General features: G+C 47.3%; 1 protein-coding gene across 3 annotated transcripts; it reads left to right on the forward strand.

Moving 5' to 3' along the window:
• Positions 1-5,406: 5,406 nt before the first annotated feature.
• Positions 5,407-20,390, forward strand: Cc2d1b (coiled-coil and C2 domain containing 1B). 3 transcript variants are annotated; one of them, XM_052176974.1, is made up of 26 exons: positions 5,407-5,545; positions 6,459-6,581; positions 6,884-6,966; positions 8,976-9,120; positions 10,061-10,164; positions 10,478-10,624; positions 11,009-11,134; positions 11,258-11,417; positions 11,577-11,749; positions 11,895-11,970; positions 12,074-12,184; positions 12,268-12,398; positions 12,639-12,711; positions 12,871-12,995; positions 13,395-13,512; positions 13,591-13,763; positions 14,157-14,282; positions 15,273-15,331; positions 15,425-15,541; positions 15,791-15,864; positions 15,966-16,024; positions 16,233-16,284; positions 17,263-17,362; positions 17,508-17,598; positions 18,760-18,891; positions 19,314-20,390. In XM_052176974.1, the coding sequence occupies exons 3-25, from the start codon at positions 6,901-6,903 to the stop codon at positions 18,886-18,888; spliced, it is 2,535 nt and encodes an 844-aa protein (XP_052032934.1). In that variant the 5' UTR covers positions 5,407-5,545; positions 6,459-6,581; positions 6,884-6,900; the 3' UTR covers positions 18,889-18,891; positions 19,314-20,390. The 3 variants fall into 3 exon arrangements, with proteins under 3 accessions (XP_052032934.1, XP_052032933.1, XP_052032935.1); XM_052176973.1 differs by having other exon boundaries at positions 6,459-6,535; XM_052176975.1 differs by lacking the exon at positions 6,459-6,581.
• The last annotated feature ends 3,263 nt before the right edge of the window (positions 20,391-23,653 follow it).

The raw sequence follows: 23,653 nt of genomic DNA on the forward strand, positions 1-23,653 counted from the left end.
TTTGTTATTTTCCATTATTTATTTTGCTTTTTCCAGATTGTTGAAGTTTATGGTAACATACTATGTATATAAAGATATGTATACAATATACTTATATCTATATAAAACAGTTCTGGGAGAGTTTATATGAAATTAGGTATACTGGTTTCCTCTGGGAAATACCTGGTGGTTGGTCAGGGGTTAGAGGAATACTTCACTATATGCTATGATGTAATAGATTTTAAGTAATACAAAGTAAAGTTGATTTTATAGAAAATAACTGGTATGGTTGGGTGTATCACCCTGACAATGCCCCTTGCATGCAGATGGCACTGGGTTCATTTCCCAATGTAAGCCTTTAGCCCTTCATGGGGAGACATCATGGAATCTCAGAATTTGGTAGGCTGAGGCAGAAGTATTTATTACTGTTGGCTTGATGCTAGTCTGGCCACCTACAAGATACTATTTCAAAGAAAACCTAACACTTACAGAGGCACATACATGCCTGAGTGGTTAAGGGGACTTGCTCTTGCAGAGAACGTGCACCCAGCACCCAGTAGCAGCTCACAGCCATCTGTAACTCCAGTTCCAGGGACTCTGACACCTTCCTTTTGTCCCAAGAATGTACATAGCACATATACTTGTAGCAGGCAAGCGAACACTTATTTTTAAAACAAAGTTGCCACTTACAAAAACAAATCTTGCTGACAGAAAGTAGAAGCTACTTAAGAATAAATTTAATAAAGATGTGCTACGGACTGCAGATGTCACTCATTGGTGAGTTGAAATCCTGTTCATCCCCACATTGCAATAAATTGGATATGGTTGTACAAACCTGCAATCCCAAACCTGGGAGTTAGAGACACAGAACGATTAGGAATTCACAGTTGTCCTTAACAAGCAAGTCTGAGGCCAGCTGTTTGCCTTCTGCTGCTGCAGCAGAGACATGACCAAAAGCAGCCTCAGGGGAAAGGGTTAACTTGGCTTACACAGTCTGGTCATAGTCTTATCTCCCCCCCCCCAAAAAAAAAACCCACCCACCAACCTAGACTCTGTGTTAAGAAAAAAATGGTAGAGATGACTGGGTTACATACATAGCATGTTCAAGGCAACCTGGGTAGATTAGCAATACCCTGTCTTAAACTAAAACTTCAGATGGTGTCTTGAGTATCCCTAGATGCCCTGGAACTAGCTATGTAGACCAGTCTAGCTTCAGAACTCACGAGCTCCACCTGTTGCTGTCTCAAGTGGGGATTGAAGGCATGTGCTATTCCTTGACCAAACAAAAAAAATTAAAAGATAGCTCAGAGGAAGAGGGCTTGTTGAAAAATGAGACATGCTGGGTTCATTCCACATCACTAAATGATGCTAAGGTTATGAACCTTGTGCATACTACACATTACTGTGTAGTGTACACAAGAATGCTGCTTAGGGTCATCGTGAAATAAGTGAGTGAACTGCGATAATGTCTGCAATGAGTCTTCAAATAGTTTAGAAATTTGTAGCCAGACTTGATGACAAAGGCCTGTAGTCCCAGCTACTCAAAAGGCTAAGACAGGATTATAAAGATAAGACCTAGACTATAACTGAGTGAGCTCAAGGTCAGCTCGAGCATCTTACTGAGACCCTGGCTCAAGAAAAGAGGACTGGGGATATAGTTCTGTGGTAGAGAAATTGACCTGACATGCTAAAAGCCCCAGTCCATATCCCTTTTATTACACACGCATCCTAATAGTTGAGCCAGGCAGTGGTGACACATGGCTTTAATCCTAGTACTTGGGAGGCAGAGGCAGGCAGATTTCTGAGTTTGAGGCCAGTCTGGTCTACAGAGTGAGTTCCAGGACAGCCAGGGCTACACAGAGAAATCCTGTCTCAAAAAAAAAAAAAAAAAAAAAAAAAAAAAAAAAAAGCAAACAAAACCCAAAACTGAATTGAGAATCCCCTCTGAGAATTAGTTTATAATGTTCTGTCTGCATCAATGAGTATGTACCATCTATGTGCACTCCTCAGAGACCAAGAGAGGCCATCTGATGGCTAGTTACAGCTAGTTACAAATGGCTGTGAGCAGCCATGAGGGTGTCGGTACCTTAAAACTGCAAAAAAAAAAAAAAAAAAAAAAGCAAGTGCTCTTAACTGTTGAGCCACCTGTCCACCCCGTATCAGAATATTGTTATAATGTCCACAATTAACCAAAAGGAAGAGTGAAGATGTCCTTTATAGAAGAAAAGTGATTGATAAACAAAAGCAAGCTGTCGAAATGGATCAAAGACATGAGTGTAAAGGCTCAGCTGGAGGCTTGCTCAGATGAACTGAATCTAGTTTCTAGAACTGAAATCAAGCAGCTCACAACTCCAGCTCCGGGTGGTTTAGCACTCATACCTCCATTGGTCACTGCATGCATACATACAGACATAAATGTTTTAAAAGAAAAAACAGGCTGAAGAGATGGCTTCGTGGTTAGGAGCACGTGCCTTTGCAGAGAACCTGAATTGAGTCCCTTGCAGCTACACCTGGCAGCTCACAAGTGCCTGTGACTCCAGCTCCAGGTATGGATGCCACCCTCCGGACTCTGAGGGCACTTGCACTTCTATGCTTGCACACCCTCACATAGAGCCACACATAAAAATTTTTAAAAATTTTAAAAATCATGAAACTTAATGGGTAGATAGCTCAGCAGACAATGTTTCTGCAAAAGCATAAGTGCCTGAGTTTGGACCTACTTTCTAGAATCTTAAATGTACATACAATTTTTTTCAGGGAACTTCCATTGACAGAAGTTTCTAAAATAATTATAATAGAACTGTCACACGACCCAATATTGCTCCTGGTTATACACCCAAACAAGTTAATTATTTACTCATATTACATAGTGAAAGTTTCACAAAAAAAAAAAAAAAATCAAAAACCTTGGACAACAAAAATAGCCTATAACTTGGGGAGTGGGGTATGGCTCGGAGTAGGAGTTGTTGCTCTGTAAGCGTAAGGATGTGAGTTTGAGCCCCCAGAATCTACAGAAAAAACTGGGTATACAGGGACTGAGGAGGGGCTCAGGGTTAAAACACTTGCAGCTCTTGCAGAGGATCCAGGTCTAATTCCCACCACCCATGTGGCAGCTTACTCCCGTCTTTAACTCGGGTTTCAGGGGATCTGATTCCTCTTGACCTCCATGGTGTACTTACACGAATGTAACAAAACACTTAGAAATACACACATACACATAAAAAAAAAAAAAAACAGAGGCTGCAGAAATGGTTCAGCACATAGGGTAGCTCACAATATTCTAATATTGTCTGTTATTCTTGAGACAGGGATTCTCTGTATAGCCTTGGCTATCCTAGAATTCCCTCTGTAGACCAGGCTGGCCTTGAACTCAGAGATCCACATGCCTCCACCTCCCAAGCACTTCGATTAAAGGTGTGCATCCCACACCCATATATATATATATATATATATATGAGTATGTATGTGTGTATGTATGTATATATACATACACACACACACACACACACATTTAAAAGGAAGATCTGATGCCCTCTTCTGATGTGCAGGTGTACATGCAGACAGCACATTAAAACTAACACACAAATAAAAGCTGGGCATGACTGCATGAGTTTGTAGACCCAGCATTGGGAAGAAGAGACTGGGAATTCCAAGAGCTCACTAATCAGCAAGACGAAGCTGAAACAGCTTCCAGTTCAGTGAGACCTTGTCTCGAGGAACTAAGATGGAGACTAGAAAGCTGCAGATGGAAATACGAGGTCCTCAGTGAGCATGTGTGCTGCATACCTTTTAGGCATCAACGTATACAACACAACGCTCATCTGAACAAGACAAAAGCCTCCGGGAAAACTGTAGAGACCTAAGAAAACAGTGTAAAGTTTATAATGTGAATTAGCACAAAAGTGATTCTCTGCCATCACCCACTGGTGAGTTGTTTTCCTTCTGCTCTGGTCCCTCTGGCCACCATCCACTTGCATCCCTTCTGCTCTATTGTTATACACTATCTTCTACATTACACTCTAAGTCTCATTTGAGTCTGTTGTGTGCGAAGTACAAGAGCTGAGAGCCTGTGGTAGACCAGGGTAAGATTCCAGCAAGAAGAAGATACTAGCACACTGAAAAGGAACTGTTGCAGAATGGGAGATGGAGTCGGTAGCCGCCTCTTACATACACACCTCTTTACATGAGAATTAATAGGCCTGGGAGGTAGCTGAACTGGTAGGATGCTTCCAGCAGGAACAAATCTCTGGTCTCCTCGCTAGCACCCCTGAAGTCCCATAGGGGTGATGCCTGCACTGGGAGATGCAGACAGGAGGATCACAAGTGCTGGTGTCATCCTTCACTACAAATCAAATTCAAGGTCAGGACTGAGTACAGGAGACTGTCTCCGACAAACCAGCCATGTGGCGGTGGTGCAGTCAGGAAGTAGAGGCAAGTGGGTCTCTGTGAGTTCAAGGCCAGCCAGGTCTACAAAGCAAGTTCTATGACAGCTAGGACTGTTACAGAGAAAGCCTGTCTTACAAAAGCCAAACATATGAAAAACCCCAAACCTGTAGGAATCAATATCTACTGTGTATTATTTGTGTGTGTTAATTTGAATGTCAGAGTGCAGGCAGGCCTGCATCTGTGTAGGGTCAGAGGACAACTTTTGGGAGTTGCCTTAGTGAGGCAGTTTGCTTATGATAAGGAGTTCTCACTATGTAGCCCTGGCTGACCTAGAACTAGACCAAGCTGGTGGCAAACTATAGGATCCCTAAAGGATCCGACTGCCTCTGCCTCCAGAGCGCTGAGACTTAACGCATGCACCACTACGGGGGCTGCAGAACTGTTCTTTCAATCAGAACTGAAGCCTGCAGTCTCTACATGACCGCGCATGTAGTGTGGGGAATCTTGGGGTTCGGTCCACCTGCAGGTCAGTTCCATCAATCCCGATATAACAGGGCTCCTTGTGGTAGAGGCTGCCCTTCAGCTTGCAGCGATGCTCCTGCCTCAGTTTATCGAGGGCTTTGGTTCCTATAATCTGAAGTTTTGTCCTGCCCTCTGTCTAGAAAGGAGCTAGCTCTGTTTCCCGGAGAGCTAGTTTTCCGTGCCTAGGATGCACAGGATGGGCAGCAAGGAAGCCGCATCCTCCAGGATCTTAACACAGGGACGCCCGGCCGCCTACCAGTAGGTATAAGGAGGACATCAGGGCGCACGAAGCGAACCAGGAAGGAGGCCTCTCTCAGAGAAACTACGCCAGGAACAGGGCACGCCTACCGTGTGAAGGGCGCAGGACGCCAGACCTCAGGACGCTGCAGTCAGCCTACGGTATCGCGTTACCTGCTGGAAGAAGCCTGCGCACAGCCAGCCCCACCCATAGCGTCACCTGTGGCGCGCCCCGCCCGCTTCCCCGCGCACATGCGCACTGCGAGCCGCCTGCTGTGGTGTCACGTGCCGGGCCGGGCGCGAGCCACCGCCTCCTGGGCGGGTGCTTCCTGTGGCTGTCTCCGCCGCCGCCCGGGGGCCGCGGGAAGCTAGGCGGTTCCGGGCTCGAGAAGGCCCGGTTTTGGTTCGGGCCCGCCGCGAGGTATGCCACGTGCCCCGCTTCCCGGCGTGTGGAATCTGGGGGCGGCCGGGGAGATAGAGGCGGCTTGGGTCGGGCCCGGCCGAGCCTGGCAGCGGGAGGACGCGCGGGTGTGGGAGCCCGGCGGCGCCCCTCGACGCGGACGTGCCTCTCGGAGCCCCGACCGCCCAGCGGCAGCGGAGCATCTCATTCTCCCGAGCTCCTTCACTCCCGCACCCCACCCCGGCTGACGCTTCGCTGTTGACTGCAGTCGAAATATGACACTTGGAGTGGCTTACGCCTGTGCGCTCACACCAGGGAACCTCACAGCCTTGTTGATTCAAGCTCCAGACCGGGATCGTGTCTGTTACTTAATCCCCACGCCACCTCAAGCTTCTGAATAGATTTGCAAGATGCTTAGGGCTGAGGTTTCCCGCCCTGTATGATCTCCCACTTCCCTGTGCACCTCCTGCATCAACCTTTGATGCTTCTCACTGCTGTCGGGGTAACGCCCAAGTGCCTTTAAAACCTTAAAGGTGTTTCTCTTTCTCCCCTGGTTCATGCCTTCATTTCTAGCCTTATGGTTTGGTTTATGCCTCCGTGATGCCGGGCGTTTCTTTTCCTTGTATAAGCCAAGCCATTTCTCGCCTCAGAACTGGTATCATCAGTTCATTTGATTTGCTTGGAATTCTGTTCTTCCCCAGTGTCCAAACTACATGACTCAGCACAGGCACCACATCATCTTTTCTTAGATGCCCTTTCTGTGTCCTCGATAAGGGACCACCTCTCACAACCATGATCCCTGCAGCGACTGGGGTGGTTGTCTGCCCATGGGTCTGTTTCCTTGAAGCCTGAGATAGGAGCAAATGAGTTTCTTCCAGTATTGGACAGATAGTGCTACAGTACCCATTGACTGACCACTTGTAACTTCTTTCAGAGGCTCCGAATGCTGAATCAGGTGCAGAGTGTCCAAGGAAACGGATGATGAAAGTGATCTATGCCTGTGCTGCCTAGGTACCCATTAGTCAGATTCAGCTACTGAGCACTTGAAATTTGTCTGGTATGACTGAGGAACTGAACTTTGAAAGCCTTTCCAGACCATCGTACCTCGAATGCTTCTATAAATCTGCCTTCCATGGTCACCAGTCAGTTCAGAAATTGTGTACACACACCCCATATCCCTCTGTTGACAGTGGTCCCCTGCCTTCCATCCACTATCTCTCCTTGCCTCTGCACTTTAATTATAAAGTGGTGTTTTAGCCCTTGGGAATAAGCTCCTTTACCACAGGTACCGCTGTCGGGGGCGGGGCCATATCTCCTCATCTACTCCAGTCTGAGTCTCTTCAACTTTACACCTGATAGGTATCTACCCTGCCAAGATGCCAGGGCCAAGACCTCGGAAGGGCCCTAAGACCAGTGGCCAGGGCGCTGAAACTGCCAAGCAGGTATGAGCGTGGCCGGGCCCATGCGGAGTAGGAATCTCTAGACATTTGTAGCTAAAGAAATGGCTCAGTGGTTAAGAGTGCTGAGTGGCTTAAAACCACATGTAACTCCAGTTGTAGGGGATCCAACACCCTCTTGGCCTCCACGGGCACTGCAGCCACATGGTGTACATATATATGGGCAAAACTGTCATTTACATTTTAAAATAAAAAACAGAAAAACAAACCAGAACAACAACAACAAAAAAAATCAGTTAAAGTTGGGTTGACTATGAGTAGTCAAAATAATGGACATAGAAAATAAGGAGGAGCCGGGCAGTGGTGGCGCACACCTTTAATCCCAGCACTTGGGAGGCAGAGGCAGGCAGATTTCTGAATTCCAGGTCAGCAAGAGCTACACAGAGAAACCCTGTCTTGAAAAACCAGAAAGAGAGAGAGAGAAAGAAAAAGAAAGATAGGCAGGTGGGAAGGGGAGGATGGGTTAGTGTTTCGAAGCACAGGGTCAGGCTCTGCGCATGAACTCTGAGTGGACTGGAGTGATGGTTGCAAACCAGTGGGAATGTCTAATGTTCCTTAGCTTCACACTTGAGCATAGGTTAGGATGGCAGAGTTCATGCTATATATTTAGTACAATTAAATCTGCGGGGCTTAGCAGTTAAGAGCACTGACTGCTCTTCCAGAGGTCCCATATGGTGACTTATGACCATCTGTAAATACAGTTCCGGGGGAATCCAGCACCCTCACACAGACATACATGCAGGAAAAACACCATGCACATAAAATAAAAATACATCTTTTAAAAAATTAAATGTGGTATATAATCCCAGCACTAAGGAGTCAGAAGCAGGAAGATTATGAGTTCAAGGCTAGCTTAGGTTATACAATGAAAGCACTTTTCAAATTACTCCCTTCTTTCCCCACAAAAGATTGGGCACATGTATGGTAATATCTCTCAAGATGATGAGAATTAACTAATCCTAAAGAATGCTAAGTGTTGTGCCCAACAGCTGTTGCTGTTTTTGTTAGTTATAATAGTAGCACTGTGGTCTTACTGATTTCTTTAAAAAAAAAATCTCCATATTTTAAATGTTTCCTTCTCTGCACGTTGGGCCTCACAGTGAGCAGGGATGGAGTTCAGGGCTTTGTATGACAGGTGACTGCTCTTGCACTGAGCTGTAGTCTCAGCTCTGTTTTGCTTTTTATTTTGACACAAGTTCTCTCAAGTTGCCCAGGATGACGTTGAACTTTTAGGTATCCCAGGCCAGTATTGAACCTGGAATCTTCCTGCCTTGTCTCAGGATCATAAGCATGTGCTACTACACATAATTTCATTATGTGTTTTTTTAAAGACAGGGTCTCATGCACAGCATAGGTCATCCTTGAACCCCTGATTATCCTGCCTTCACCTCCCATGTGCTGGAATTGCAAGCATGGGCCATAATACCAGGCTTTATTATGTGATCTTTCTTTGTTGTTGTTGTTGTTTATTTAGTGAGATGGTCTCAATTTCTAGCAGGGAACTCACTATTTAGACCAGAGTGGCCTTAAACTTGGGGTGATTCTCTCTCAAGTTCTGGTTTGTTATATAATTTTAAAAACAACTATTTAGTTGTATGTCTGTGTGAATGCATGCCACATGTGTAGGTCAGATCATCAGATCTCCTGGAGCTGAAGATACATAATTATGAGACACCTACTGTAGTGCTCGGAGCTGTCGGGTCCTCTCGAAGAGGAGGAAGCACTCTGCTACTGAACTGTCTCTCCCACTCTGATGTGATTCCCTCTCTGGGCGCTGCAGAGATGGCTTTTTGTTAAGAGCACTTGGGTGTGGTTCCCAGCACCCATAGAGAAGCTTAAAAACCATCCATAACTTCAATTTCAGGGGATCTGCCTTCTGACCTCTGAGGGCACCAGGCACATATGGTACAACTCATACATGCAGGTGAAGCGTTCTTATACATAAAAAAATAAAATCTTTAAAAACAAAAAACCAACCCTTTCTCTGTTCTTAGCTGGGGCTCTTTGTGGAGTTCAACACTGAGGACATGCTCCTGGGGATGGATGAAACTGAAGATGATGGAGACCTGGAGGCTGAGTTATTGGCGCTCACTGGGGAAACGGGGAGCACCAGCAGGAAGCCAGCACCCAAGGGGCGGGGTGAGTTTTCTTTCACTGCTGGGCTAGTGCAGGTCCTGGAGGTCTGTGAGGGGAGGGTCCTTACCTGACAGCCTAGAGGAGTCTGCCCATTCCCCTTGTTCTTTTAGTGATTATATTCTCTCTATAGATCAGTCAGAAGGAGTTGAGCTGTGCACCTGTGTTTGGAGCTCCTTTTTGAGGACAGACCTGTCAGCCTAACTCAGATCACTGGCCTTAGTCCCACATAGGTAGAGCCTCGTATTATACAGTAGGGGCTCAAAATAGCACAGCAAGAATTGTGTGTACAGTAAATAGAGATGATATCAATGAGGAAGTAAATCTCCCTTCACAGCCTGGAAGAGGATGGAATCTTAGGTATCAGAAAGGAGGTCTAAATATTCCTCTTAGCAGGAACCCTTAGAGGCAGCTTGTATGTCCCAAGTCAGGGACATGACTGGGAAAGGGCTCACTACCCTAGTCCTGCTTTGGAGTTAGATAAGCCTGTGTTTGGATATTACCACTTACTGAGATTGTGAGTTTGGGGAAGTGGATGTCACTATGTCTTGCTTTATTTAGTGTAGAAAATGTGGACATTGTTTCTCATCTTACAGAATGGTGACCCTTGAGCAGAACCATTTACAAATGTGAAAGGCACAGTGGGGACAGTGTTTAGGTGCATTTACCTACAAATGGAAATGTAGGAAAAGGAGCGATGTGTTACCTGTTGGAGAACCCAGAAGGCGGCATCCCTAGCAAGGGTCAGGGGGGAGAGTACCTTTCTGAGTTGGACTTTGCTATGACAGGGAAGGGGGATTTCTGCCTGGTATGGTATGGTATGGTATGGTATGGTATGGTATGGTATGGTATGGTATAGTATAGTAACCAAAGAGTGAATTAAAGATCGCTGTCTCTAGCCAGCGCCTTCGGTGAGCTGCCTTTCCATCTGTGACTCTCTCCTCAGCTCCACTGCCCATGGCCCACATTGAAAAGTTGGCCGCAGATTGTATGCGAGACGTGGAAGAGGAGGAGGAGGAGGAAGAGCTGGAGGAGGATGCAGACCTTCTGGTATTTTTCCAGGCTGTTGTCCAAAGAGAGAGCTATTGAGGGAGACTAGGGTTTGTCCCTCCTTGTCCCTTGTCCTCATGACTTTACAGTGAGAGATTTGTCTCTTTGGACTTTGGATCTGAGCTCTGCAGTTTGGAATTCTCAAATGTGAAGTTTTCATTTATTTTTTTCAAGGTTTTCCTCGGTTAGATTAAAGAACTGTTAGTAATGAGGATTTGGCATTGAGAAATATTACATGGGAAGAGGAGCCTTAACTTTTTTCCAGTCCTGATGTGGCCATGAGGCACCCAGAGTTCTTGGCCTGTTTCCTCAGACAGAGCTGCAGGAGGTCCTGGGTGAGGATGAAGAAACTGGGCTGCAAGATGGCAGTGAGGCAACAAGTTCAGACCTGTCTGGGGAGAGCACTGAGCAACCTGTAGTACAGCCAGCCTTCCAACAGGCGTCCCCTGCAGCGGCTCGGGTAGGTTTTGCAAGAGGCCCTAATGTGTCTTTGCGTCTCCTGTGTGTCCACGTACACTGTGCATGTAGCACGGCTCATCCAGCAAGGTTGCCAGATCCCTAGCCGCTCCCCACTTAGAAAACAAGCATGAGAGACTTCCATGGCTGACTTTAAAGGCCTTCCTGTTCCAGGCCACTCCTGGAACCATTTCCTGGCCTCTACTGTTTGCCTGCCATAGTGTCTGGCCTCTCTTGTGGGTCTTTGCCTCATCCTCAGGGGGCTTAGGCACGTCTTTCTCCTGGAGTCCCAGAGATCCATCTTCTGGGGTAGCTTCCTCACAGAGAGAGGATGGCAAGGGCCTAGCTGGCTGTGGAGTGGCCCAGCCCTGAGCTGAAGTATCTGCAGGCTGGAGGGCCTCGGGGGCTGCAGGCTCTGCTGGAGGAACGGATCCGTAACTACCGGGAGGCTGCAGCCAGTGCGAAGGAGGCTGGTGAAGCTGCCAAAGCCCGGCGCTGCGAGCGAGGTCTGAAGGTGAGTGTGGCTGGGGTCAGGTGACAGCCACACTGGCGTGACAAACACTGTCATCCTGGCCTCTTCCAGCAAGGCCCAGGCCAGGTGGCTTTCTGGGTTACAAAGTCTGATTCCTTCCCTTAGACTCTGGAGTCCCAGCTTGCCACTGTGAGGAAAGGTGGGAAGATCTGTGAGGATGAGATTCCACCTCCAGTGGCCTTGGGCAAAAGGCCTCCAGCCCATGAGGAAAGAAGCAGCAAGAACTCTGAGACATACTCTCCAGGCCCCTGTTCCATGGAGCCAGGTATCTGAAGACATCCTATTTCTAGTTCCCGTAGCCTGCCTGTCCCACCTGCCTGCCTGTCGTGGCTCCAACAATCCCTAGACTAGTAAGACTGGGGCCCTCAACCTTCCTCCTTTGACCATCCAGCTGAGTTCTCTGGGGACCTTTTGTTTTATGTAGGCAACGTTTCCCAAGCTGAGTCCAGCCTCCCGGCCGTCACTCCCCCACCTGACTCAGACGCAGACCCACGAGCCTTGCTGTTAGCCCGACAGAGAGAGTACAAAGCGGCCGCTCTCCATGCCAAACGGGCTGGAGATGTAGAGCGCGCTCGGGAGCTCATGAGGATTGGGAAGGTATGGCATCCTGCTGTCATTTATGGGGACGCAAAGGCTGAGGGAGGAAGCCACACGGCACTGGGTGCGAATGGGCTCGTGCAGCTGCTTCAGCCCACACTCTAGGAGCTCCTTGGCTCAGGCCTACAACTTTCTTCTTCTTCAGAGATTTGGTACTGTCCTAGAGGCCCTGGAAAAAGGGCAGCCTGTGGATCTGAGTGGCATGCCCCCAGCACCTGAGGGTCAGTCAAATAATGGGGGTATCTACCCAGGCTGGGATTAGAGAGGGTTGTGAGGTATGGAGTTGGCCAGGTGCTCTGCCTACCCTGCTTTTTGGATTCCCAGATCTGAAGGCCCTCCCCCAGACTTCTAAGGCCTCCACAGCAAACCAAGTCCTGTCCCCAGCAGTAGAGCAAATGCAACCAGTGATGGCCTCTGACCTCCCAGCCACTCCAGGTAGGACTTGACAATGGGAGAGTGGAGTTGGGGCCTGGGAAGGGACAGGATGAACTGATAGTCTCTCTTTATCACCTTCATAGTGGCCCCTGAAGAACCAAAAACAGTGCTGGATGCTTTACAGCAAAGGCTGAACAGGTATCGGGAGGCAGGCATCCAGGCCCGGGCCAGTGGGAATGAGCGCAAGGCCAGGATGCATGACCGTATTGCCAAGGTAAGCCCATTGCCATGTAGCCCCTCTCCTATGTTAGCCAGTCCCTGCTTCGTTCTGCCTGTCTGCTTTCTCTACGAGCCTGGGTCTCTAGTCCTTGTCTGTTTATGGAGTTCTTGCTGCTTTGGGATTCCTTTTCTTCCAGGGCTGCAGTCCTCCCCAGGCCCCCTCTCCCTGCCTCTGCAGTGAGGGCACAGAGCCTGCAGACTTCTGTCTGCTAGAAATCCCTTCCTTTCCATGTAGCAATATCAGGATGCTATCCGAGCTCATCAAGCAGGACAGGAAGTTGACTTTGCCGAGTTACCTGTTCCTCCAGGTGGGTGATGTTTGGATTACTGACTTTATGAGGTTTCTGAGCAGGAATGGAGAAAGTTTTTCATGTGTGTGCCTCGTCTTATGAGAGTGGCCCCCAGCAGGCTCATGTGTCCTAATGCCACCACCTTGCGCCCTCCCCCCCCATTCTGTCACTTCTCAGGATTTCCTCCCATCCCTGGCTTGGGACCCAGTAAAGGGACTGAGGAGGATTCAGTGGCAACAACTTTGGCAACTGCCCAGAAACTGGCCACAGAAGATACAGCCCTGGTAGATGAGGATGCTGAGGTTTGGCTATGGGCCCAGGACTTCGGGGCTTGGTTGTAGGGGAAGAGAGGGAGAACAGCAGCAGATGAGGGGCGAACCCCAACCATATTGTATAAGAACTTCATAAACAGATCCTTTCCTAAATTTTAGAGAAAAACATTTCCAGAGGCAGAACTAGAATTCAGACCTGGGTATTTCTGACATGCCAAAACTCAACTTTTCTTTATTACTGTGATGTTTCCTGTTGAGGAAATTAGTCCAGGAAGCTTTTGATGGGTCTGCCTTTGGGGTGTGGGCTCTGGAGGTAAAGCTGCTCCCTGAGCTCATACAGTGAATGGTACAGCATTAAGGAGGAAGCCCGAGTGTAGGCATGGGGAATGATAACTGTCTGGTAACCTCCTAACTGGGTGCCACCTGCAGAGTGACACTCCAGCACAGGCCCCATTGGCCATGAAGCCAGCGCAGCCTCTGGTCCCTTCATCCCATCTTCTGACTGAGCCCAAGGCTTCAAGTTCTAAGGAGTCACTGAGTCCATCTGGTAATTTGGGGACAAATAAGACAGAGGAATGGTAGTCCAGTGAGAGCGGCATGGCCCCAACCTTTGTCTCTCTGTTAGCTCGGGAGCAGGTGGCCCTGTTGGAGGCTCGGAAACTGCAATACCAGCGAGCAGCTCTGCATGCCAAGCGCAGGCAGGATCTGGAGCAGGCCAAGTCCCATTTACGAGTGGCTAAAAGTCTCGAGGCTCAGATCACCCAGGTCCGAGCTGGTCAACCCATTGACCTCGCCAAGGTGAGTCCACCTAGGTAAGCAGGAGGCTGCCTCAAGTATGGAGGCAGGGTGGGGGCTGGGCAACAGGGATGAACGGAGTGACTAGTGGGTGGAGGTAAGATTGGTACAGAAAGGCGACAGCAGGGGAGGAACCTTCTGCTTGTCTCCCTCTTGTAGCCTTAAGATAGACCATTAGGGAGATAGCAAGAGAAAGGAATGTGTTACCAATGTTCACAGGTAACACGGCAGGGCCAGTCTAGTAGAAGCAGTGCGGAGGATAGAATGGGAGGCAGTGAGTGTCATTGGAGGTGAGTGACAGTTAAAAAAATGTATAGCATGGATTCTTGTGTGTGTTGGGCTCAGCAAAGGTGTAATGTGACTCTTGGGGCCCGAGGGGCCTTATGATCTGGGCAGGTGCCTTCGCCCTTGACAGATGAGGAGGGTGACTTCATCTTCATTCACCATGAGGATCTGCGACTCTCCCAGAAGGCTGAGGAGGTGTATGCCCAGCTGCAGAAAATACTCCTGGAGCAGCATGAGGTCAGGAGCAGCATGAGGTCAGGAGCAACATGAGGTCAGGAGCAGCATGAGGTCAGGAGCAGCATGAGGTCAGGAGCAGCATGAGGTCAGGAGCAGCATGAGGTCAGGAGCAGCATGAGGTCAGGAGCAGCATGAGGTCAGGAACCTGTGTCTCTGCTGCGCTGTGTCCTGGGCTCAGAGGCTCTCTTCTCACTGGTTACGTATGACCTGCATAAGCCACTTCCTCCTGTACCAAATGGAGCTATCCTTTTTAACTTCACTTAAGGGTTTTTTTTACATGTATGTTTTGCCTAGTATATCATATGTGTTCCTTGTGCCCTGAGGTCAGAACAAGAGGAGTTTCAGGTGCTTGTGAGCCACCACACAGGTGCTGGGAACCAAATGCAGGTCCTCTGCAAGAGCAAAAGTGCTCTTAACCAGTGAGCCATCGTTCCAGCCCCCTTTTAATTCGGTTATGAAACTCAGAGTGACAGGGAATGAATTTTGTGTGTTTGTGGGGAGAACTGATCTGATACGCTGCCTTTCTGATAAGACAGTGCTCTAAGGTATATGCTTGAATTTGTTTTCTTTGGCAGTGGTGATCTTTGAAATGGAGTCTTGATCTGTTACATGATGTTCTAGAACTGTTTTTATGGAAGGAGTTTGATAAATGAATTTTTGGGAAATGGCTATCCTCAAGACAAGCAGCAAAGTATAGGTAGAGCCAGGAATTGTGGGTGAGACACACCTATAATAACCAGCAGCACTTGGAAGGGTAGGGCAGGAGAGTTGCCATGAGTGCCAGTTCTGCCTGGGCCATGCAGCTGAGACCCTGCCTCAGACTGAAAAGCACACATAAGCAGGAAGGTGTGCTGAGCGTTAGGACGTGTGCCCTAGGAAGAGCAGTGAGGCTAAGGAGGACTGTTTGGCGCTTTGAGAGGTCGGGTCTTGAATGCCATCCTTGGCAAGCTGTGCTCTGGCTGTGCGGTCACTCTCCACTTCTGTTTCTAGAAGTGCCTGCTATTCTCCAAGCAGTTCATGCACCAGGGTAATGTGGCTGAGACTACTCGGTGAGTGCCAGGGCTGTGCTAGGCCTGTTGGGTAGGGATCACAACACAAATCCTACCTTGCCGACTTGGTTATCTATGATCTATCCTTGGCAGGTTTGAGAAGCTTGCTGAGGACCGAAAGAAACAGCTTGAGATCCTGCAGCTAGCCCAAGCCCAGGGCCTTGACCCTCCTAGTCATCACTTTGAGTTGAAGACATTCCAGACTGTGAGGTGCCAATGCCTAGGGGAAACTGTCTCTGTGCAGGGCTAGGGAGGGCAAAAGTTTTGGAGCAGAGCCTGGAGACTCTTCAGTCTTTAGTGAGACATCCTAGTATCTTGGGTACTGGAGTGGGGGAGGTGGCTGTGCTCCTCCAGAGAAGAACTCAGGGTTGCAGGGTTCAGAGACCAAGGACAGCCAGCATGGCTCCACCTGCAGCGGTGCTCACCCTTGTCTTCCGGCTCTTCCTCTGCACTCTGTAGGATCTTCTCAGAACTCAACAGCACAGAAATGCATCTGATCATTGTCCGGGGCATGAACCTCCCAGCCCCACCAGGTAACCCAAGGCCGCTGTACTGAGGGATGGCCTTGCCGGTGAGCTCTACCTGCTGCCTGCGCTGGCTGTGCCTTCCGACCTGATTCCTTTTTTCCTTGTAGGAGTGACTCCGGATGACTTGGATGCTTTTGTACGGTTTGAGTTTCACTACCCTAACTCGGTGAGCTGCTGAGGGTTGGGACGCTCTGAACCACACGCAGTATTGCCTAATTTGTCTCCGCCTTTGATAGGCGTCACCATAGGGGAGGTTGAAGACCCTCGGCCCGCTTCCTGCTTGGCTGCTTTCCTCACTTCTGACTCAGCCAAAGCATTGTGCGTAAACACATGGTTTTTGAGCTATCTCAACTTCTCTCATCTCTCTGCTATAGGACCAGGCTCAAAAAAGCAAAACAGCTGTGGTAAAAAATACCAACTCTCCAGGTGAGTGGACTGTAAGGACCATTTCTGCTCTCACTTCCAGTCTGGACAGCCCAGTTTCTTATTTTTTAAAATTTACTGTCTTATTTGATTCACCCAACTCAAAAATAAAGGTAGGTTATTATTAATAGTTGTCTTACATAGTTGTGAAAGCCAAGTTCTCGGGTGTGGAGAGGGCTCAGTGGTTAACGGCCTAATGCTTCTGCAGAGGATCTGCTCTTGGTTCCTAGCACCTACATTGGGGTACACACCCACCTGTAACTCTAGCCCAGAGGGACACCATTCCTCTGACTTTCCTGGGCACCTGTACACACATGTGCATACATATTCACGATTCAAAATAATAAAAGTCTTTTTAAAGTTTTTTTTGAAACAGGCTCTCAGTATGTAGCTTTTAGCTCTGCCTGGCATGAAACTCACAGAGATGCATATATCTCTGTTTCTTGAGTGCTAGGATTAAAGTTGTGTGCTACCACACCTGAAAAAAAAATAATGAAGACTGTAGGAAAAAGTAATATAAATCCTGAGGCTTGAGGTTAGTTGAGTAAAGGGATTTGTCTGGGGATTCACAGCAAAGAAGTGTTAAAAATGGACTTGAAGACGGTGTGTTGTAATCCCCATTTTGAAGACCTAGGAAGAGGATCAGAGCAATCTTAATGCCAGTGTGGTCAATAGAGAAAGTTCTAGGCCAGCCAGGGCTACACAGTAAGACCCTATCTTAAACGTGTTGGGGCCCGGGGGTCGGGGGTGTATTTAAATCCAGGAATTCATACTCTAGATTCCAAGTTCTTTCCAACATGTAATCTTTGTCTCAGGGCACCAAACCGTTTACAAGGCCAGAACCTGCATGCTCTGTCTTTCTTTGGTGGCTGACAGCCTGGATTTAAGGCAGTGAGATCCACAGAGGAAGCCTACCTTGGGCTTCCATTTCCATTTCCCCAAGAATTCTAACCCTGTCCTTGCCTGCTTTCCTCCTTGCAGAATTTGAACAAGTTTTCAAACTAAGCATCAATCGAAATCACCGAGGCTTTAGGAGGGTGATCCAAAGCAAAGGAATCAAATTTGAGATCTTCCACAAAGGGTAAGCGTTCTTACTGGCAAGGCTGGAGGGAAGAAGTGGCAGTTGTGTGCCTGTTGTTCTCCATACCACTGTTTGCTTGACTGAACTCAGTCAGTTCACTCCTGCCCTCTCTCCCAGTCTAACCTTCTGCTGCTTGCCTTCCCAGATCCTTTTTCAGAAGTGACAAGCTGGTTGGCACAGCTCACCTGAAATTGGAAAGGCTGGAGAAGGAGTGTGAGATCAGAGAGATCATGGAGGTAGGGCCCAGATGAACTAATAATGTTCTTGGAACTCTATTGAGGGTTCTATGCACATTTTAAAATTGTGTTAGTGTGCTTTGAGGATGTGTGGTATCCCCGTGTCATAGATGGAAGAAGTAAAGAAAGTCTGAGCAACCTTGAGAGTCAGCCAGGTGGGAAGTAAGAGTTGAAGTGAGAGAAGACCCTTGAGGATTCTGACCAGTGCTAAGCTAAGCATGATGTAGATTTCTGTTCTAGGGCTGTGCTGAGCTTGGGTCCGTGGACAGAGAACAAGTTCCCAACAGGAAATGGAGATAGTAGTTCTAGATCAGTGGCATATGCAAATTGCTCCCATGGCCTCACAGGGAAATATAAGATGAGGAGCTTTAATGGTGAGGCTGGAGAGATGGCGCAGCAGTTAAGGGCACTGACTGTTCTTCCAGTTCAATACCAGTCCAGAGTTCAATTCCCAACAACCACATGGTGGCTCACAACCATCTGTAGTGTGATCTGATGCCCTCTTCTGGTGTGTCTGAAGACAGCAACAGAGTACTCAAAATAAGTAAATTCTTAAAAAAAAAAAAAAAAAAAAAAAAAGAACCTGCTTCTGACAAGCCAGAGAAGGAACTTGTTAATTCATATCATTTGTCCTTGGCAGAGCCAGGCCCAGACAGCCTTTTTCAATACTTTTGGAAGCCAGAGCTTGCCTCTCCTTCATGGAGTTGTCCTAAAGTGGGGCCTATTCTGAATTGCCTTGAGGATGGTCAAACTCAAGCTTTTGTAGTATGCTGTATTCATCTAGTTCCTTATCTGATCTCAGAGGCCATGGCCTGGGTTGTACTTGTGATTGCTACCCATCCGTTTCTCTGTGGGCCACGTGTGAGTGTGTAGGCTTCAGGCTGCTCCTCAAAGCCAGGGTTAGTTTTAGGAGTTACGAAGATCAAGCGAAAACCAGGGTAGAGTAATGGTTTCTCATCGTTAGCCAGAGCACTGACACTTACCCAGATTTCTAGGTTATTTATAAGACATATTGAGAGTAAGCAGTCCACCACTTTCCACGTTGCAGGAAGAAGGCCTGGCTATACTGAAGCTGACACCCAGCATACTTTAGCTGCTCTGAGAACCTACCTGCCCCAGCCTATCCTCTCAATTACTGTCGTTTGTCTGTGGCTGTCACAGGTTCTAGATGGAAGAAAGCCCACTGGGGGGAAGCTGGAGGTGAGGGTGAGGCTTCGGGAGCCTTTGAGCAGCCAGGACGTGCAGATGGTCACTGAGAACTGGCTGGTCCTGGAGCCAAGAGGCCTATGAAAGGTAGGTCATCCTGCTAAAACATCCTTTTCACCCATTTCTGGGGAGAAGGCATTTGATTTTCTCCTGTCTGAAGGGAGACTAAATGCAAAAGGGTTGGGAAGAGCTGGGCGATGGTGGCGCACGCCTGTAATCCCAGCACTCTGGGAGGCAGAGGCAAGTGGATTTCTGAGTTCCAGGACAGCCTGGTCTACAGAGTGAGTTCCAGGACAGCCAGGGCTACACAGAGAAACCCTGTCTCAAAAAACAAAAACAAACAAACAAACAAACAAACAATAAATAAATAAATAAAAGGGTTGGGAAGTGCTTGTGGATAGTTTCTAAAGTTCCTCAGAAGACTTGGGGCAGGAAGGGAGCTTTTCAAGGTTAACTATTGTCAGAATTGTTTTAAAAATCTGATTTCCTTTGTGCTTTTGCCTTGTGAGGTGGACATCCTTGGTACCAGCTCAGTGACCCAGCTGTGCTGGCTGCGAGAGCCTTTGTACGTGGGAGATGCTGCTACACGCACCAAAGACCTGCTAACTAACCGAGGCTTGGCCTTTGCTCGTGCTGCCTCCTGGGCCTTCATGGAAGCAGGCCGCATCTTAGGAGTTCGGTACAGCCTCACCCGCCATGTGGGTGAAGACAGGGTCCCCCATTGCTCTGTGCCATAGAGTCCTGTTGTCCCATAACCTCTGCATAGTAATTATGTACAGCTTCTCCCAGCCCCCATTTGCACCATTTCTGGATGTGCCTTTCAAAGATGTAACTAAGGGATCGGAGAACTTGAGGGTGATCGGATATTCTCTGTAGGAGAGGGACAGGATTCCGTGACTCCAGCTGGCCAGTGGCAGACTGTCCTGCCCAGCTGTTTCCCCTCTGCCTGTGCCTTTGTTCCTGACAGCTGCTGCACTAGTCTTTCTGCTTCCCGGAGGACTCGGGAACAGGAATGATACTTTGGTACTATTGCTGGGAAGTAAGGGGAAGTTGTCTTTGGTGTGGTCCATGTACTAAGATGAAAGACTGTTAATTGGGGAGGAAAAAAAAAAGAAAAAGAAAAACTTATCAGTTTTATGTAGCCATCTTTATTTTAAAACTAAATCTAATTCACTTCTAGGGACTTTATACTCTGAACAGTGTTAATTAACTATCAAAGTCTTCAAAATGCCCTGCTCTCTGTCACCTTATTTTGTTTATTTACTTATTTGTTATTTATTTATTTATTTAGAGACAGGGTTTCTCTATGTAACAGCCCTGGCAGTCCTAAAACTCTGTGTAGACCAGGTTGCCTTGCTTCTGTCTCCCGACTGCTGGGATTAAAGGCGTGTGCAGCCACACCAAGCTTCCCTTTAAAAGCTGAAGCAGTAATAACCAGATAGTCACTGCACCTATGCACGCTTCTGAGCAGGCTGCCATTGACTGATGGCTACTCCCTGTTTGTCTGAGCTGTACGACTTTTGTGGTAAATGGGTAGAAAGGAAGGATCAGATAGTTGCAACAGTTAATATTCACTAATAAATTTATTAGTGAATAAAATAATAAAATATTATTTTAGATTTTTAAAAAAATCAGCATCCCAACTCTTTCCCATTTTAAAGCATTAATCTCAACAAAGTATTCCTCCAGATTTATTCTTTATTCTGTTGTTTTGGTTGTTAGAAGCAGGGTCTCACTCTATCCTAGACTGGCTTTAACTCCCAGCAGTCCACCTGTGTCAGCCTTCTTCGTGTTGGGATTACAGGCGTGAGCATGTGCCACCACGCCTGGCTTCAGAGTTGTGAAGGCTATGCAGAAGTAAATGCTTCAGCTGCCAGTCACCATAGTGCTGCAGAGGCAGCCCAGGTTGGACTTTTCTGACTATATGAGGTAACCGGGCTGGACCGTGCTTCCTTGTACTTAAGAGCTTATCAAAATCGTTTGTGGTTACCATGGCAGAAACTGCATACAAATGCTGTCCCAGAACTCTCTGGCCAATCGTAGCGAATGTGAGCTCTCAATCTTTCATATGTAAAAGATTTAACAGTTATAGTCACATGTATCAAGCAGTAATTTGGAATGGAAGGATCTTGGCCTTCATTAAGGGACCTAGAGCAGAGGGAGGACTTGAGGAGTTTTGGGTCCCACTGTATTTTCCTTACAGTTTGATCTGACTCAGCTGAACTGAAGTCCCTGGGGTTATTCTCAGAGATCCCAGTCAGACCTAGCATTTCTCATTTTGCCCCCTGCTGAAAATGTTGTAGTTTTCTTGGACTTCAAGGATTTCCCTTTACAACTCAATCCCTTTCAGTCCACTTTATTGTTCTGCTTACTGAAAAACAACCTCAAGACTGAGGGAGGCGACAAAGCCACCCTCTGCACCGGGAGACTGAGGTTCTTAAAAGGTCTTTGTTGTCACCAAGGAATGCACGGCTGGGGGAGGGGCCTGCATAAAGCCTCGTTTTGTAAGACTGGATCAACCACAGTCACCAAACATTATTCACAGATACAACAGAACCACGCACAACAGAGATCCTTTTTTAAATATTGCACTGCATTTCCTTTTGAATTACTGAACTAAACAACACAGAGTTTATTTTAAAGTCAGAAAATAGATTTGTGGCTTTTCCCTTCTGAAGCATCACTCTAAAACTTGTATAGTCTCTCTCCTGGTTATTTAGGCTTTCCCCCCACAGGTTTGTGGCATTCCCTAAAAGATCCTGGCACTAAATGAGGTCAGCTGTTGTGAGTATAAAACAACCCAGCTGGGCTCAGACTGGCAGACAGGAAACTGTCTAGGTCTTTCCTTCTCTGGCCCCTAAGATGGACAGCAGCTGTCTATGAATAAGACTTTAAAATCTCATTACTGGGGGCTGGTGAGATGGCTCAGCAGGTAAGAGCACTGACTGCTCTTCCAAAGGTCCTGAGTTCAAATCCCAGCAACCACATGGTGGCTCACAACCATCCGTGGTGAGATCTGACGCCCTCTTCTGGTGTGTCTGAAGACAGCTACAGTGTACTTACATATAGTAATAAATTAAAAAAAAAAAATCCCAGCCAGGCGGTGGTGGTGCACGCCTGTAATCCCAGCACTCTGGGAGGCAGAGGCAGGCGGATTTCGGAGTTCAAGGCCAGCCTGGTCTACTGAATGAGCTCCAGGACAGCCAGGGCTATACAGAGAAACCCTGTCTCAAAAAAACCAAATCAAAAAAAAAAAAAAATCCCATTACTATTTTTTAATTTTAGCATTAGTAAAGTAAAAGCCACTGTCACAGTTAATTCCAGACTCAATGTTGAGCCGATTACTTAATAGTAATACATTCAATTTGGGGGCTGGAGAAATGACTCAGCCATTGAGAGCTCTTCCAGAGTTCCTGAGTTCAATTCCCAGCAACCACATGGTGGCTCACAACCATCTATAATGGAATTTGATGCCCTCTACTGGGAACAGTGTACTCATATAAAATAAAATAATTTTAAAAAGAGAAATACATTAAAGGCATCTTTCAGATGGCCTTAGAGAATCTACTTTGAATTTGGGGCCCCCCAGCAGGACACGGGTAGATAGACAGACTGGAACTTGGACAATCCCAATAGTCTACCACCTCCAGTGTGGAAGGGGTAGTAGCATATTCCCATAATCCCAGCACTTGGAAGGCCGAGGCAGGAACATTGGGAATCTCTGAGTTCGAGGCCAGCCTGGGTTACATGAGAGCCCACCTCAAAACACCAGGAAATACATTATACAATATATGCTTACAAATAAACTTGGTAAGCATATAACAATTTTTAAAAACAATAGTGTAATTCTGCTCTTCAGTGTAGAAGCTCTGTATTTATCTTTTAGGCTTAAATCTAGAAAACCTGGCCTAATTAGGAATGTGATGCTTAAGCATTTCACTTTATATATCTCAGTGCACATTATATAAAAACCAAAGCTAAAAAGAGAAAAAAATGAGTATCCTTGGTGACTTAAGCCCAATTTCTCAGGATGATTTTACTATACATAAAGGATATTTATGACTTAATGGACCTGTCTGTATGGCTCCGGAGCTTGTTCCTTTGTGAGAAGTTCTAGAAGATCCATATTCGAGGCAAGGTAGTACTGTGCAGGAGTACTGGGCAGCTGCTGCAGAGGTGCCCACCTTTTGAGGTTTATTCAGACTAAGTTCAATATTAACACCATCTGTTCCTCTCAGGTGCTTCCTGTTGTAGGTCTGAGGATGGCTCTAGACCTCTGTTCTTACAAGTTAGTGCTGTGCTGGGTTAAAAAGCACTTCTGAGGCTTTGTACCAAGTGTAAGAGAAAGGGCCAGGTCCTGGGTCTCTGTGACTTTTCATCAGCAGCACCTTTGGAGAGTGGGTATACACTGTAACCCTCACCCACAGGAAGGACACACACAAATTCTCCAAGGGCCAGCACAGCCCTAACTGTAGGAGAGGGGTGGCAGCAGCCTGCCACTGTCCACAGGCCTGCATGTGAGCCCAGGGCATGTGAGTAAACCACTTTTGCTGCAGAGGGACTAAATCCTGTGTGACCCTGGCCTCCACCAACACCACTACCAATTGCTCTCAAGCAGGATATTGCAAACTAAGAAGAGAAATGCATTTGGCCTGTGATCAAAATTAATTTAACAACAAAAATCAAGAGTGTACAAAGCTGAGTGTGATGGCACACAACTTTAATCCCAGCACTTGGGAGGCAGAGGCAGAGGCAGGCGGATCTCTGTTGAGTTTTGAGGCCAGCCAGTCCAGGACACCCAAGACTACACAAAGAAACCCCATCTCAAAAATTAAAAACATCACATATA

The sequence above is a fragment of the Apodemus sylvaticus genome, chromosome 3, assembly GCF_947179515.1.
Source record: "Apodemus sylvaticus chromosome 3, mApoSyl1.1, whole genome shotgun sequence".
In the NCBI taxonomy this organism is placed as follows: Eukaryota; Metazoa; Chordata; class Mammalia; order Rodentia; family Muridae; genus Apodemus; species Apodemus sylvaticus.